General features: G+C 43.7%; 1 protein-coding gene across 4 annotated transcripts in view; it reads left to right on the top strand.

Moving 5' to 3' along the window:
• WDFY3 (WD repeat and FYVE domain containing 3) overlaps window positions 1-14,689 on the top strand; it is a 2,050,643-nt gene that overhangs the window by 998,331 nt on the left and 1,037,623 nt on the right. For all 4 annotated transcript variants that reach the window (XM_086961876.1, XM_086961875.1, XM_086961873.1 and 1 more), the window contains one exon: window positions 4,571-4,761. In XM_086961876.1, coding sequence (XP_086818002.1) covers window positions 4,571-4,761 — 191 coding nt within the window. The remainder of the gene's footprint in view (window positions 1-4,570; window positions 4,762-14,689) is intronic.

The following is a 14,689-nucleotide window of genomic DNA, read 5'->3' as shown; positions in this document are numbered from 1 at the left end:
TAGTTCTTCATTGTAGGTATCTTCATTGAAATCTTGAATGACTCATTCTTTGTGAGAAGTTGGCCTGGTATATGATGCTCACTAGTTCTAGTGATCACCTTGTTCCATGCCAAGCAACCCTTACGATGATTGGTTGTATGTCAACCTTCTAGACCAGCTATCCTAGTAGTGTGGACAAAGCAGTCTTAAGCTAAACTCTGTAAAGGCATGTGAAGCAAGCTGTTTTACCATACACAATCCCCTTGAATACCAAATGAAAGGACACCACACAGATATATATTGAAAATATATATATATTTATTTACTACAAATATCCCCTATACTCTTTATGAGCACAGAAGCAATTGCGTTAAAACAAAACACAGTTTAAATGTACAAAAGTTGCACAATATGGATGAGCCCTAGGGGCCACCTAAACCATATACTAAAATAGTGGTAGAAGTACCATGAATCAAAAAGGAAGTAGGCCTAGGGCCTGGGGAATCGCTGAAGCTGTTCGGGACTAACAGGGAAGAATTCGGGAAAGGCCCGCGGGACTCGGGTGCAGCGCTTAAAGCACATGCATACACCAATGCAATGTCAATGGTGCGTAAAAGTTACAAACTTACTGAAAAGGGAACCTTCCGGATGACCTAGAACCTAGCAACTTGGAACATAGACACTAGAGGTGTATTGCTACACAGGGGCACCGGAGTGCCAGGTTTACCTCACCCACAGGAAGCGGGTGCATATGTCTCAAAGTGTGTCGGGTTTCGTTGCGCTGGTCTATGGAGCCTGTAGATGAAGATGCTGCAGGCGGGTCGTCGAGGAGAGTTCCGGTGGATCCAAGGGTGGATCTGAAGAGGTGAAGACCTGAAAGCAGAGGGGACAATGTTCAAAGTCACTAGCCAGTGACTACCGTGGAACCAGGAGGGAACCAGGCAATGTCGGGTGCAAACAGGCGAAAAGGTAACGGTTGTCTCTGCAGCCATGTGGACACGAAGAGGTCGAAGACGTCCAGGCGTTGGTCACGAGCTGTCCCACGAAGGCTCTAGCTGATGGCGGTAGCAAAAATTATGGGACCCCCTCAAGATTTAATCAGGCCAGGGAAAGGAGGGGAATGAAATAACACACAAAAAAAGAACAGATTTCCCTTATCGGCCATACAATCTAAATGCCAATATGTCTCAAATTCATTATAAGATATAGGTGACAGAAGCTCAACAATACATTACTTTCTTTCAAAAGGTATGAGTTTTATTTCATTATTTTTATAACCTTTGATTGTCATTACTTATCATATTTAGAAATTTCTTTATCAATTTTACACAAAATAGAAAATTACCATTTTTTTATATAAAGGACATTTTTTCATACATAGACTTTTTTTAAATAAAGTGGAGAAAAAAGTGAAAAAAACAAGCATAATCAAATACATATAATGCACTGCTATATAGAAATTGAATTTCTTACAGATTTCCACATAATACATAAAATTGTAAAAATTGTAAATTGATACTTGTATAGCGCACTACTCACCTGCAAGGGTCTCAAGGCGCTTATACGAATACCGCTGTGGAAGGTCAGAGCGGGTGCTCCTTTTCAGGGGAGCGAGGGCCAGTCTGGAGCAACCAGACCAGCGGTGTTTGTAGGTTTTGTCGCCAAGATGGCCGCTAGCCACGTGGCAAGTGGCCGGGATGGCGCGTCGAGTGGCAAAATGCAAAAAGGCCCCACGTAGATCTTGGAGATGCTAAGGGGCTGATCTTTGGTGCAAATGCTGCTCGGTGGTGGGGCTTCTCAAACCCCAAAGCACAGCGTCAAGAGTGCCTCGGGTGCTGCGCAGTCAGCTTCTCGGGGGTCTTTCAAGAGGTCCGGTCCCACATCTCTCGGTGCCTCCACGGGTCTCTTCTTTTCAGGGACTGTGGATCGGTCTCTGAGATGTCTGGGAATCAGGATCTTGTCGGGCTCTGGGCTCGGGCTCCGGCGGGAGGTGGCGGCAAAGCAGGCGTCGAGCTGCTGGATGGTGCCTGTATTCACAGGGTGGTCACTCCTAGGCCACAAGGGAGATGCTCTTCAGTCTTCTGTGCAGCAGAATGTCGAAGTCCAGTTTTCTTCTTAGTTTCAAGTCGAGTTCAGGATGATCTGAAGTCTTGGGACACAGCTCCCACTCTTATTCTAAATCTGGGGGCCGGATCACCTGCTAGGTCCCTTTTCTGGGTGGGACCAGGAAGGGGGGCGGTTACACCCCCTTTCCTTCGTCCAGCTCCGCGCCAGGACTGGGGCTGGAAATGGAAGAAGAAACGAGAGACCTTAAGAGCACGCCAGGGATTCTACCCCAAAAAATTGAAAAACCGGATTTGATGTTGAAAAATACTTTGTATAAGATGAGGAAGTGTACAGAACAAAAAACATTGTAAATAGCCTTGAAAAAGCCCTGGCGCAATTCGCCACAGGGGCGAAACACGTGTCGGCTGTTCACGCTTTTACCTACACAAATAAAGAGCAACTTTTCTACAAAGCAAGGACTCTCTTGATTCTGTTTATACAAATAAGGATTGATCCTAAGCACACTAAGACGCAATACCTAACACACTCATCATCCCCTTCAAATACTGGGGCTGGAAAGCCCCAGCACCGGTTTGGACTGGCTTATGCACAGGGACACCTTGTGTGCCCCAGGCATGTCTCATTCTATTCAGCCCTGTCCTACCCAATACACAAAATCCTGTCTGGGGTGGTGCTCGCACCTACCAAGGCAGGAAACCCTTTGTCCAAGCCTCCCTCGCTGGAAGGACTCCCAGCAGCAGGAGGTCAGACTTGTGTCTGTGGTGGCAGCATCCATTTTGTGATGCTGAGGCTCGAGTTTAATTTTAACCGGCGTTCAGGTTATGCACATGTCGTGTACCTCTAGGAGGGTGGAATGCTACCCCCGTCGCCAGAATTGGCGAGGGGGTAGCATCCCAATTCGTATGACACCTTACTCGACATGTTTTGATAAAGCCAAACCAAAGTTAGCAAATAACCGCGAGGATTATAATGCACTTAAGAGTATATGGTATGGCAATATCCCTGAAAAGCTAAGGGAGTTGTTCCTGACAGCTGCAGAAAGGCTCAGCTCGTTCCAGAGCACCATCTCACATGAAACCAAGCACTCTGCCTCCAGGATTGTCGAGGCCTTCCATAGGAGTGGCTTATAGGTTAACATGTGTCCAGATAGGTTTAGATATAGGTATACTATATCTAAGTAAGAGGTGATTACACCAACTTACCCCAGCTGATTGATCAGCCAGTTGTGTCAAATATGGAGGCCAGGCCAGGGGTGGCACAATACATGCTGTAGCCCCTGGTAGGCCTTGGATGCACCTATGCCCTGGGTACCTGGGGTACACTGTTACAGGGGCCTATAAGGTGAACCAGTTCCAATTGTGTATGTACCTAAGGTACATGGAGTCCATTTTAAGGAGAGAGCAATTAGCCTGGGGCCCTGAATAGCAGGATCCCAGGCCACCGGCTAAACACCAGGCAAAAAGTTTGGGGGTAACCATAGTCAGATATCCACCTTCCTACACCCTCCTCCACTGCATTCGTGGCAAATGAGTTATAGTTCCCATTGGAAAAGAACTGACCCTCACACACAAACTGTCACTTCAAGGCTTTGTGGGCAGGGGGTGCTTCTCATGTTCTTAAAGGAGCAGGCTCCTTATTTCACTTCTGTCAGTACTAGCCTATAAGGCTGCAGTTCTCCTCATGCTTTATATGTAGCATTTTTCCATGACAAATGATGTACAAAGCTACTCAGCGACTTCAACTACTTCACCCAGCATTCAGAAGGAAAATGGCATCTCTAACAGACTACACTGAGGCTCTATGTAAAATGTATTTCTCCAAAGTTTATATATGTTAAAGAAGGTGTACCGGAATCCGCGCAGGCGGCGGGGGAATTATTCAACATTTATGACTTCAATGATACCCACGATGCAGAACTAGGACTACTGGTATGTATACTTTTCTTCATATGCTTGGAATGCAAATTCAGGCATTGAGAACTACTCTCCTTCTCAGACCACCACCCCTACCTTCGCAGGTCACATTATGCACCTTGCCTCTTTAATGCTAGCAAGGTAAAAGCTTGTGTGACCTCTTACAAATGTTCGTTTTGCGATGCTACTTATTAGTACATCAGTTGCATCATAGAATGATGCCCGGTGCGCAAACCAAAAGATGTGTAAGAAATAGTGACTGGTTTGTGACATGAGTGTAGAACATCTGGCCTTAAATTCTTAACCTAGTTTCCCTTCCAATCCTAGTACTAACAAAGCTCCAATCTGTCCATACAATGCAAATCATTTACAGGCAGACAGCTATTGCATCTGCCTTTACAGGCCATGAAAGTTTGGCATGTCAACCTTTCCTCTCTTGCACGTCAATCTTGACAATTTGCAGCGTCCATCATTAGGCTGCTGTTCACAGACAGTGACATGTGGCTTTTATGTGGTTTCAGGGTTAGAGTGCTTTCTGTTTCATGTGCATGTTGAAACGTAATTACTGACTTTATATTCTGGTTTCATTCTGTATGTTTTTCTCCCTTCAGGGGTCAGAACCTTTGTCCCTAAGCCTGTTGCCACCACTTTACAATACATCGGTGGCGCCGCTGCCATCTTGGGGCTAGTAGCAATGGCATCAGATGTTGAGGGACTATATGCGGCTGTGAAGGCTTTGGTGTGTGTGGTTAAGAGCAACCCACTAGCCAGCAAAGAAATGGATCGAATCAAAGGCTATCAGGTCAGTCTAAACGCTGTTCTTGCAGCGTAGATCAAGTTTCTTCTTCTTATGTGTTCGAATTACTCTATATACTCTATACCGTATCTGTGAAAATACGATTATTATTAGGAGGAAGGTAAGAACTTGCTTATCCCCCTCAGTAATGTGAATTTTGTGTCTTTTTTTCCATAGTTACAGGCAAAACAAATCAGCCCAGTTTATATTTCGCAACAGTAGAATGTAGCCAGGATTATTGGCACATCTCCTAAGAGGTTTTTCTTGACCTCTGTAAAGGCTGAGCTTTACTGGATGGAAAGTAATCAGTGAAGTGCGCTTTGATGTGAGATTAACCTCGGCATTATTGATGGATGAATGAATGAATAACTGACATCTGTTACTAACTCTGTATTAGTAAGCAAAATATAGCTCTTTGTATGACATTCTAATAATGAATAAAATGTATTTTATTCTGCTGTTGTAACCAGCTCACCTTTGCTTTCTGTAAGCAATACATAACTTATAAGCCACATTCTCTTTTAAAATTCAGAAGATTATGACCATGGTGAAGCAACTTAAAAAACAAAGATATTAAATTAATGTCTACTGGACACTCTTCTGTATTATATCAATGCAAGGGCCCGTTTCAACTTTCATAATGTTTCTACAGTACCTACTCTTATTGTTCCCAAAAAACTTCACCTTTTAGCCTGTACAAAAGATGGCATCTCCCCAACCCATCAAAAGCGGCAGTGTTATGTTGATTTTCTCTTTTATTTGTTATTAAAAGTGAAAATGTATGTCTTTAGCTCCCTTATCACATACAGATCAGGACAGTTTCCTATATATTAAAGATCTATGATCCCCTACTAAAGCCTCCTATTGAAAGGTATTGCAGTGTGAGCTGCAATAACTGTTGTGGTACTTTTAACATTTGTTAGAGTTAGGATTCTAAATGAACATTTTGCAGCATGAAACTCTTCTACATGAACATGATGTGCTTTATTCTGCCATTTAGTGGTTGTGCTTTGAAGTATTTATTTACAAAGCTTTTCCACTTTGTGTAGATGGAGTGGAGCCTCTATAACTCACTTTTACATTGACCATAAGCCCACAATGCCTCCTAACGTAGCCTCCATTTTAGATTCCTTTTTTTGGGTGGTGATTTGGAGATGCATCAAAGCATCTTACAAGAATGTGCTGAGAGGGCAAGGAATTGCCAACAATTGTGATTCAGGTTTTCCCAGAGGTCTTTGATGTAGTCGGAGGATGTTAATTATTGCTATTGAATTTCCTGAGACTCCTCAATGTAATTTTGGAGTATGAACACAATATTTAAGTTTAGTCGCAATTGGCTCCAAAAATTTGCTTTTAACAACAAACCGAGTATGCATGCGCTATCTCCCAACAGACCATAACTCGGAGGATCAATGTACTTGTTCCCTTTTCAAGCGAAAAACCCTAGTTCACAAGGGTAGAATATCGTCTTATTCGAGAAGGTCCAACCTTACTTCCACATCGATATAAGTAAACAAGTTTCAGAGCTGTCAACGTATATGGTATCCAGTGCTTCAGTAAAATTGGCTACATTTTCTAAAGAAACAGAACGGTCACATAGAGACGAATACTGACCTCATACAAAAGGGCAGTCATTGAAAATCCCATTCTTCCAGGTCCAAACTCAAGGCCTAACTTCGGAAGATGATTGAGCTTGAGTGAGAAAATATAGGAATAACCTTAAAAGAAAACCAATAAGGGAACAAGAAATTTAGCGAATTCACCAGTCGCACATACTGAGAAAAAGAGGGCACTAGTCAAGATAACACATCTCATTAAAAGAGAAGACTTTTTGAGGAGGCCATAGCTGAACATAAAATAATTAAACCATTAGGTGGGAGACAGAACTAACTAAACATCTAGACAAAAAAAGTCCCCCACATTACTAGGTTTGAACATGAATCTGGAGAGGAGGATGGAGCGAGAGAGGAGATTCCATCGCTAGACCAGGAAGCAGAGGTGCAGGAAACTGTTTGATGTCCAAGAAGAAGAAAAACCCCTATAGGAAGATGTTGATGCTGACTCCCCGCAAAGCACTCCTTTCACTCCCTCCACCCCTAAATGGCATCTCTGTGTACCATGGGTTAATTTTTAAAAAGTTGCTTCAGTGCATGTGGAGATGAAACATGAAGAGAGTTGCTTCTTGTTGAAGGTTCTTAGTCCTCTCCATATGAAGGGTCCAAACCTACCTATTTTACCAAATATTGCGCATTAAAGGACAGTTACCAAGATTAAGTACATGCAGGATATTTAGCCATACATAACACTAGAGGTAGAAAACTAGGGGTCAGACCTGAAGTGATTGTACTTCCAACTCAAATTTACTCTTTAATACAGCCTACTGCACACAACACCAGGAAGGAGTAGAATTATGAGCTTTATGAACTCCTGGGAGTTCATAAGGACAGACAACTAGGTGCTAAACCTAATCAGACATGGTTACTGTATAGAGTTTGAGAAAATTACCTACAGTCAAGTAAGAACAGATTCATATTTTTCAACAAGAGATTGCTATGGAAAGCATACTAGAAAAGTTTCCAGTAAAGGCCAGAGATCTTATTTTGATATCTGAAAATATACTAAATTGTACCTCCAAGAGATTATTGTACTGTTATTAAAACAAGAATAATTCTCAAAGATACTCACTCCCACATCCCCATACATCCAGCACATTGGGGTATCTAAGGTTTGTGATGGTGGAGGAATATTATCAGTTCAAAGTGTTATCATTTGGCTTAAAGTCTGTGCCAGCTGTGTTGATGAATGCAATTGGTGACAACGCCTCACCCGAGAAGGCCAGCCATGCATGTGTATCCTGACCTGGGCAATTGGGTGGAGAAGTCAAATATATTTCAGCAAGACAAATTGAACATAAAGGCAGTGGTATTCCTGCTACATCAATTGGATGTTACCATAAATTGGAAGATGTCCTCCCAGTTATCAGAGAAGAAGAAAACCTTCATGGGGTGAAAGTAGAACACAGGTAGGCAGAGGCCTGATCAACAATGGGAAGGATACAAGCATTGCATAAGTTCTCCTTTACCGGACGCATTAGTGTCTGACAGTGTGGACGGTTACGAAACTGTTGGGAATGATGGCTTCATACATCATTTGATTCTAAATGGACACTTATATATGAGACCAATACAAGAATGGCGGACCAATCAGTTGTCTTAGATACAAGGGGATTGGAAGAATTGAATTAATATCAGGCAAGGTCAGCATCGAAATAAAGTGGTGGACTAATGGATGACCATGCCTTTCTTTTGTAATTTGCAATGCCGAACGTGACTGCATGCCTTTTTTTCTGTTTAATTCCTTTTGTTACAATTGCAGCATGTTTAGCTTTAAACATCTTAAGCTAAAGCACGGGTACCGCAATTGCTTCATAAGTAAAGAGATAGAAAAAAAGTGTGCTGCAATTGCTGTGCAACTTGGAGATGGGCAAATCATGTGCGAGGAATACAAAATGTACTCACTAACAAATTGCTCTCGCAAATGGGAACTAGAGCATTCTGTTATGGACTAGCTCTTTATATGGAGTGGAACACTGCATGTAGATCTGTTCACAACAGTAGACAATTCTAAATGCCAAAGCTGCGCATCAAGCATTGCCATCTTCCTTCAAAGGGGAATGCACTGTTGATAAACTGGAATGGGATTTTTGCTTAGGCTTTTTCCATGATTGCGCCGAGCCCAACATACATAGAGATATTCAACAATTTTCATCTGGACGCAACTTTATTACAACAAGATGTCCATGCTCAATACGTTATGTAAACGGCAGAGCCAAATTAAGGCAAAATCCCAATGCAGTAGGATATTATAACAGCACACGGGAAGTTATTTTATCCAAATCCAAAGGATCCGTAGAGAATGACTTGTATCCCGAAATGGTAAAATTCAGTAACCTAAGCCTCCCCAAAAACATGTTTAAATGTTATAAAAGTTACATGAAACTCTCCACATGAAAGTAGGCAAGATATACAGAATGGTGAACATGTAACAATTTCCACCAACAGTTAACAGATGAAGCTGTCCTAGTTGGATCTTGATACGCTTCGTAGATTGTAAGCATATATATATACATTTTTAAGAGTAAATTTTTCGAACATTGCAGCATATATTATATGTATGAACATAAAGGCCTTTTCTGCAGCATTATTTAAGCCGCACAAGTATTGGCAGCTAGAGGACCCGTTTACCACACTACCAGAGTTGTTAATGTGATATATTTTTTGAGACACTGTTGCCTACCTTTACCAATTGGATTGAATGTTGGAAACACTAAACACTGGAGTTTTATTGCCTATCACTGCCCTGTATGAATGATTGTCATTTCAGATTGAAATGGCATAGAACCTTATGTTCGAGGCATGTGGGCTGCTAAATTCATATCTGTGCATAGATCGCCGCCTAGTGTTGGGTCCGGATGATTGCACATTGTTGTCCTGGAAAAGTCTTCGAAGTATCACGAGATAGGTGGCTCCTCCCTCGGACTACTGTGCCCATGGGCATCCTCTCCATCCCCAGATTGTTTTTTTCCGCCATTGGGTTTGCATGCTTTTTCCTGTACTCCAAGTTCGGAATCGAAATAAACTTCTCTAATAGGCCAAAAGGCCTTCGGATTCATTGGTATTGTTTTCGATCGGTGCCGAAAAACGTTCTTCAAAATTTACGTGCACTCCGGTCGTCGAATCGGGCCCTTGGGCCTTCTCGACGCCACGTGGATCGATGGTCGATGGGACAAAGTCCATTCAAATATTGCCCGCAGTGCAACTCATAGTTCCCGCATACAGATAAGCATCCTGTATGCAACAAATGCTTATCACCAGATCATAATGAAGACGATTGCCTAGCTTGTGCCCAGTTCTGGTAAAAAAAAAACGATCCGGAATCGGCAGGTGGCAAGGCAAGAGATGCAGAGGTCGGCACCGGAGCCCGAGAATATCTTTGACGAGGAGGAAGAACTAGTAGACGTCAAAGACTCGGTTCAAGAAGAGGATCAAGACGACTCTGAATATTATATCGACAAGGAAGAACACATCGTCGACGTCGATGAATACGACCAAGACATCGTAGCTGTCGAGGACGACTCCGATGACAACGAGGGGCGAACCGTGAGTACAACGCCCCACACAGACACTACACCTATATCAGAGACTCAGGTCGAGGCATCGCCAACAGGCCTTAGCCAAGATCTAAACACTGATTCTATAGCTCCGCAATTCAGCCCGGCTAAGAATATACAAAAAGAGCCTTCTGAAACACGTAATCCAAGACCTGTTCAATCGAAACCGAAAGTCATCGACACAACAGTCTTCGGACCGAACGTCGTCGAACCGAAGGGGATAAACACGAAGGAAGCCGAAAGCCAGCGTTCCATGTAAACCTTCGAAACCAAGAGCCGTCGACTCGAACAAATCCAGTTCGACAGCCGAAAAAGGGCAAAAGCTGGTCTACGAAAGCAAAGGGGCTACGCCCAAGCCGGTCGTCGACCCGAAAACGAAACCGAAAGTAGACCAACCAAGAACGGTCGAGCCGAAGCACATCGACCCGAAGAAGGGAGCCGAAGCCCATCGTTTCAAAGAAGGACATCGAGCCGAAGATACAGGCTCCAAGAACACCTGCACAGCCGAACAAGCCAAAACTCCCGATAAAGGTTGTCGAGCTAATAAAACCAATCGAACCAAAAAAGGTGGTGCAACCGGTAAAAGACGTCGCACCGACAAAACCTGTCGGACAGACACTGTCCATAAAACAGCAAAAGCAGATCACGGCACCAAAAACGGCCGAACCGAAACAAAGCTACGAACCGAAAAAGGTCAAACCTAAATCATTGGCACCTAGGCAAAAGACTGTGGAAGAGGAGCTCATCCATCCAGACCCCTCAACAGAAGATCAGGCTAAACTATATATTGACCCAAATACTGGGAAAGTGACTATTTACAAAACAAAGAAAAGACCAGTGCCTGCTGAAGACTTTTCTACTATTCCACTCAAAAAGAAAAGAGACTGTGCAACCTCTCCTATTCTTTTTGAGCCTATCTCTCCAGCTATGTCTAATACTCCATATGCACCATACTCACCTACACGCTCTGACTACAACCCAGATGCAGAGCTTGAGACAGATGATTAGTTTTGGTTTTCCACAAAACCCAAATGTAGACCCCAATTCACAACCATGGGGGGGTGACCCAGACCTTGATGAGGCTCAACCCATTATAGATGCACCTGCATACCCAGCTAAGCCATCACCTACAGAAGACACGGTGGCATTCAACTCATTAATAGATAGAGCAGCGCTCTACCATAATGTAGATATGCATTCAGATCCTATAGAGGAAGATTTTCTGTTTGATACTCTTGCAACATCAGAAAAGACTGTCAAAACACTTCCCATGTTGAAAGGGGTCCTAAAGCACGCAAATGACATATTCAAAGACACTGCTAGGGCACGTGTCATCAACCCTAGAATTAAAAATAGTATAGGGCTGCACCATTAGACCCTACTTACATTAGGGGACAACTGCCTCTGGACTCACTGGTGGTCTCCAACGCACAAAGGTGTGTAAATTCTCAAACTACTGGAGAGGCTCCTCCTCCCGACAACAAGTCAAACGTTTTAGAGGCATCAGGCAAGAGAGTAGCTGCTCAAGCAGCAAACTCATGGAGAATTGCCAATACTTGAGCCTTGTTGGCTAGATATGATAGGGTGCACTATGACAGTTTAGAACCACTTCTCCAACACTTACCCGAGCCTTTTAAAGAGCAAGCCAATGAACTTGTACAGGAGGGAAAGTTCATTACCAATGCCTCTATTAAGTGTGCTCTAGACGCGGCAGACACAGCTGCCAGATCTATCAACACAAGCGTACTGCTTAGGAGACACGCATGGCTTCACATATCTGGATTTAAGACTGAGGTCCAGAACACAATTCTTAACCAGCCAATCAATCCAGATTTTTTGTTTGGTCCAGCAGTTGACTCAATTCTGGACAAAATGAAAAAGGACACAGAGACCGCAAAGTCAATGGGGGCTCTTCAGCCCCAACAACACAGGATTCCTTTCGTCGCTCCAACTACAGAGGAGGAGCGCGAGGTAACACATTGCAGCAATCCTCCACATAAAAGAGTAATACGCAAACCACATACAATAAAAACACAAATCGTGGTGGATACCGAGGAAATAATAACAAGGGCAGAGGTCGTGGAGGCAATGCCAATAGATCCTCCACTAATACCAAACAATAACTTCCTGGCACTACCCCCAGACCATACAACACCGGTCGGGGGAAGGCTACAACAGTTCCTACCAGTCTGGCTAAACATCACTACAGACAAGTGGGTCAGGCAAATTATCCAACATGGCTATTGCCTAGAACTCACGTCCACACCACCCAACATACCACCCGTACACCGTCCAATGTCAAAGGAACATATAACATTATTGCAGCAAGAGGTCATCAATATGCTGCAAAAGGGGGCCATAGAACCAGTCCCATTAGAACATCAAGGAACAGGAGTATACTCACTATACTTCCTCATTCCCAAAAAAGACGGGTCTCTCAGACCAATATTGGACCTCAGGCCCCTCAACCAGTACATTTTATCAGAACATTTTCACATGCTCACTCTGCAACAAGTCTTACCACTGCTGCAGCAGGGAGACTTCCTAGCAACGGCAACTCTAGACCTCAAAGACGCTTACTTTCATATACCAATACACCCTGCTCACTGAAAGTATCTCAGGTTTACAATTCAAGGACAACACTACCAGTTCAAAGCCCTGCCATTCGTTGTAACAACAGCTCCACGGGTGTTCACAAAATGCCTAGCAACAGTAGCGGCGCATCTCAGGAGACAACACATTCATGTGTACCCATACCTGGACGATTGGCTAATACAAGCGCCATCGGCCCAGCAATGTGCCAGCCACATGTCAAGGACCATTCATCTCCTGCACAGTCTAGGTTTCTCGCTGAACTACCCAAAGTCACACCTACAACCTTCCAACGTACAACAGTACCTGGGAGCTACAATAGATACACTAGCAGCAAAGGCGTATCCGAACACAGCACGGATCAACGGAATGCAAACGTTAATACAAAGGTTCAAACCACAACACTCATTGCCAGCTCCAGTGTTTATGCAGCTAATAGGCATAATTGCTTTGTGCATTTTCATAGTCTCTCATGCCAGACCCACATGCGTCCGCTACAGGAGTGTCTAGCAGGACAGCGGAACCAGGCTCAGGGACATTTAAAAGACCTAGTGTTGGTGACCAGTCGGGCATACAACTCTCTGCATTGGTGGAATCCACAAAACCTTTGCAAAGGACGACTGTTTCAGGAGCCTGTTCCACAAATAGTGATAACAGCGGACGCATCCCTGCTAGGCTGGGGAGCCCATGTCCTGCACTACACAGTCCATGGTCTATGGACTGTACAACAGAAAAAGATGCACATCCACCTACTAGAGTTGACGGCGGTCTTTCTAGCACTAAAAGCGTTCAGGAAACACTTATGCAACAAGACTGTGTTGATCCTGGAAGGACAACATGACAGCTATGTATTATATTCAAAAACAGGGAGGAACACATTCCCCACAACTATCGCATCTAGCTCAGAGTGTGTGGAAATGGGCCATTCAAAGGAACATGTTTCTCATGGCAGAACACCTCCCAGGCAAGGACAATCAGATAGCCGACCTGCTCAGCAAGCACAGTCAACAGATGCACAAATGGGAAATTCACCCCAATGTGCGCCAACCATTCTTCCGGCAGTGGGGACAACCGGAGATAGATCTGTTCGCCACAAGCGAAAACACAAAATGCCAGTACTTTGCCGCCAGGTTCCCACATCCGTAGTCGCAGGGCAATGCGATATGGATGAACTGGTCAGGCAAATTTGCGTACGCTTTTCCCCCAGGTCCATTAATACCGCTACTGGCACGCAAAATGCGTCAACATTCACTGACGCTAATCCTAGTTGCTCCCACATGGGCAAGGCAACCATGGTACACAACGTTCCTAGAACTGTCAGTGGTGCCTCATCAAAGACTGAGACTCACTCCCACTCTTCTAACTCAGAGCCATGGAGAAATTCAACACCCAGATCCACAACAGCTGAACCTGGCGATCTGGCTCCTGAAATCCTAGAATTTGGATACCTCAACTTGCCTCCAGACTATGACTATTATCAAAGAGGCAAGGAAACCCACTACTAGGGCATGTTATGCAGCAAAGTGGAAACGTTTTGTCATTTACTGCAGTAACAACAATATAAACCCATTAGATGTTTCTACACAAAACATCATTTGCTATCTCTTGGATGTATTTAGCTGCGTTAGCAGCATATCTCCAAAACAGGCAACACCTTTCACTATTTAGAGTGCCAGCAATTTAACGCATTTATGGAGGGACTTAAACGAGTAATTCCCCCAAGGCACCCACCTTCACCAGTCTGGAATCTAAACATCGTTTTAACCAGACTTATGGGACCACCTTTTGAACCACTACACTCATGCGAACTACAATTTCTTACTTGGAAGGTGGCTTTCCTTATTGCCATTACTTCACTTAGAAGAGTTAGTGAGCTGCAAGCCCTAACTATTCAAGAGCCATTCATTCAAATACATGCGAATAGAGTAGTTCTCAGAACAAACCCTAAATTCATGCCAAAAGTGGTATCCCATTTTCATATAAATCAAACAATAGACCTGCCAGTGTTCTTTCAAAATCCACAAGCAGTTGCTAAAAGGGCCTTGCATGCCCTAGATGTCAAAAGAGCTCTGCTATACTATATAGATAGAACTAAGGCATTTCGAAAAACAAAACAGTTGTTTGTTGCTTTCTCACCACAACACAAAGGCAACCCTATTTCTAAATCAGATA

Source organism: Lissotriton vulgaris, chromosome 3_1 (genome assembly GCF_964263255.1).
Source record: "Lissotriton vulgaris chromosome 3_1, aLisVul1.2, whole genome shotgun sequence".
Lineage (NCBI taxonomy): Eukaryota > Metazoa > Chordata > Amphibia > Caudata > Salamandridae > Lissotriton > Lissotriton vulgaris.
This window is presented reverse-complemented; position numbering and strand designations above follow the sequence as displayed.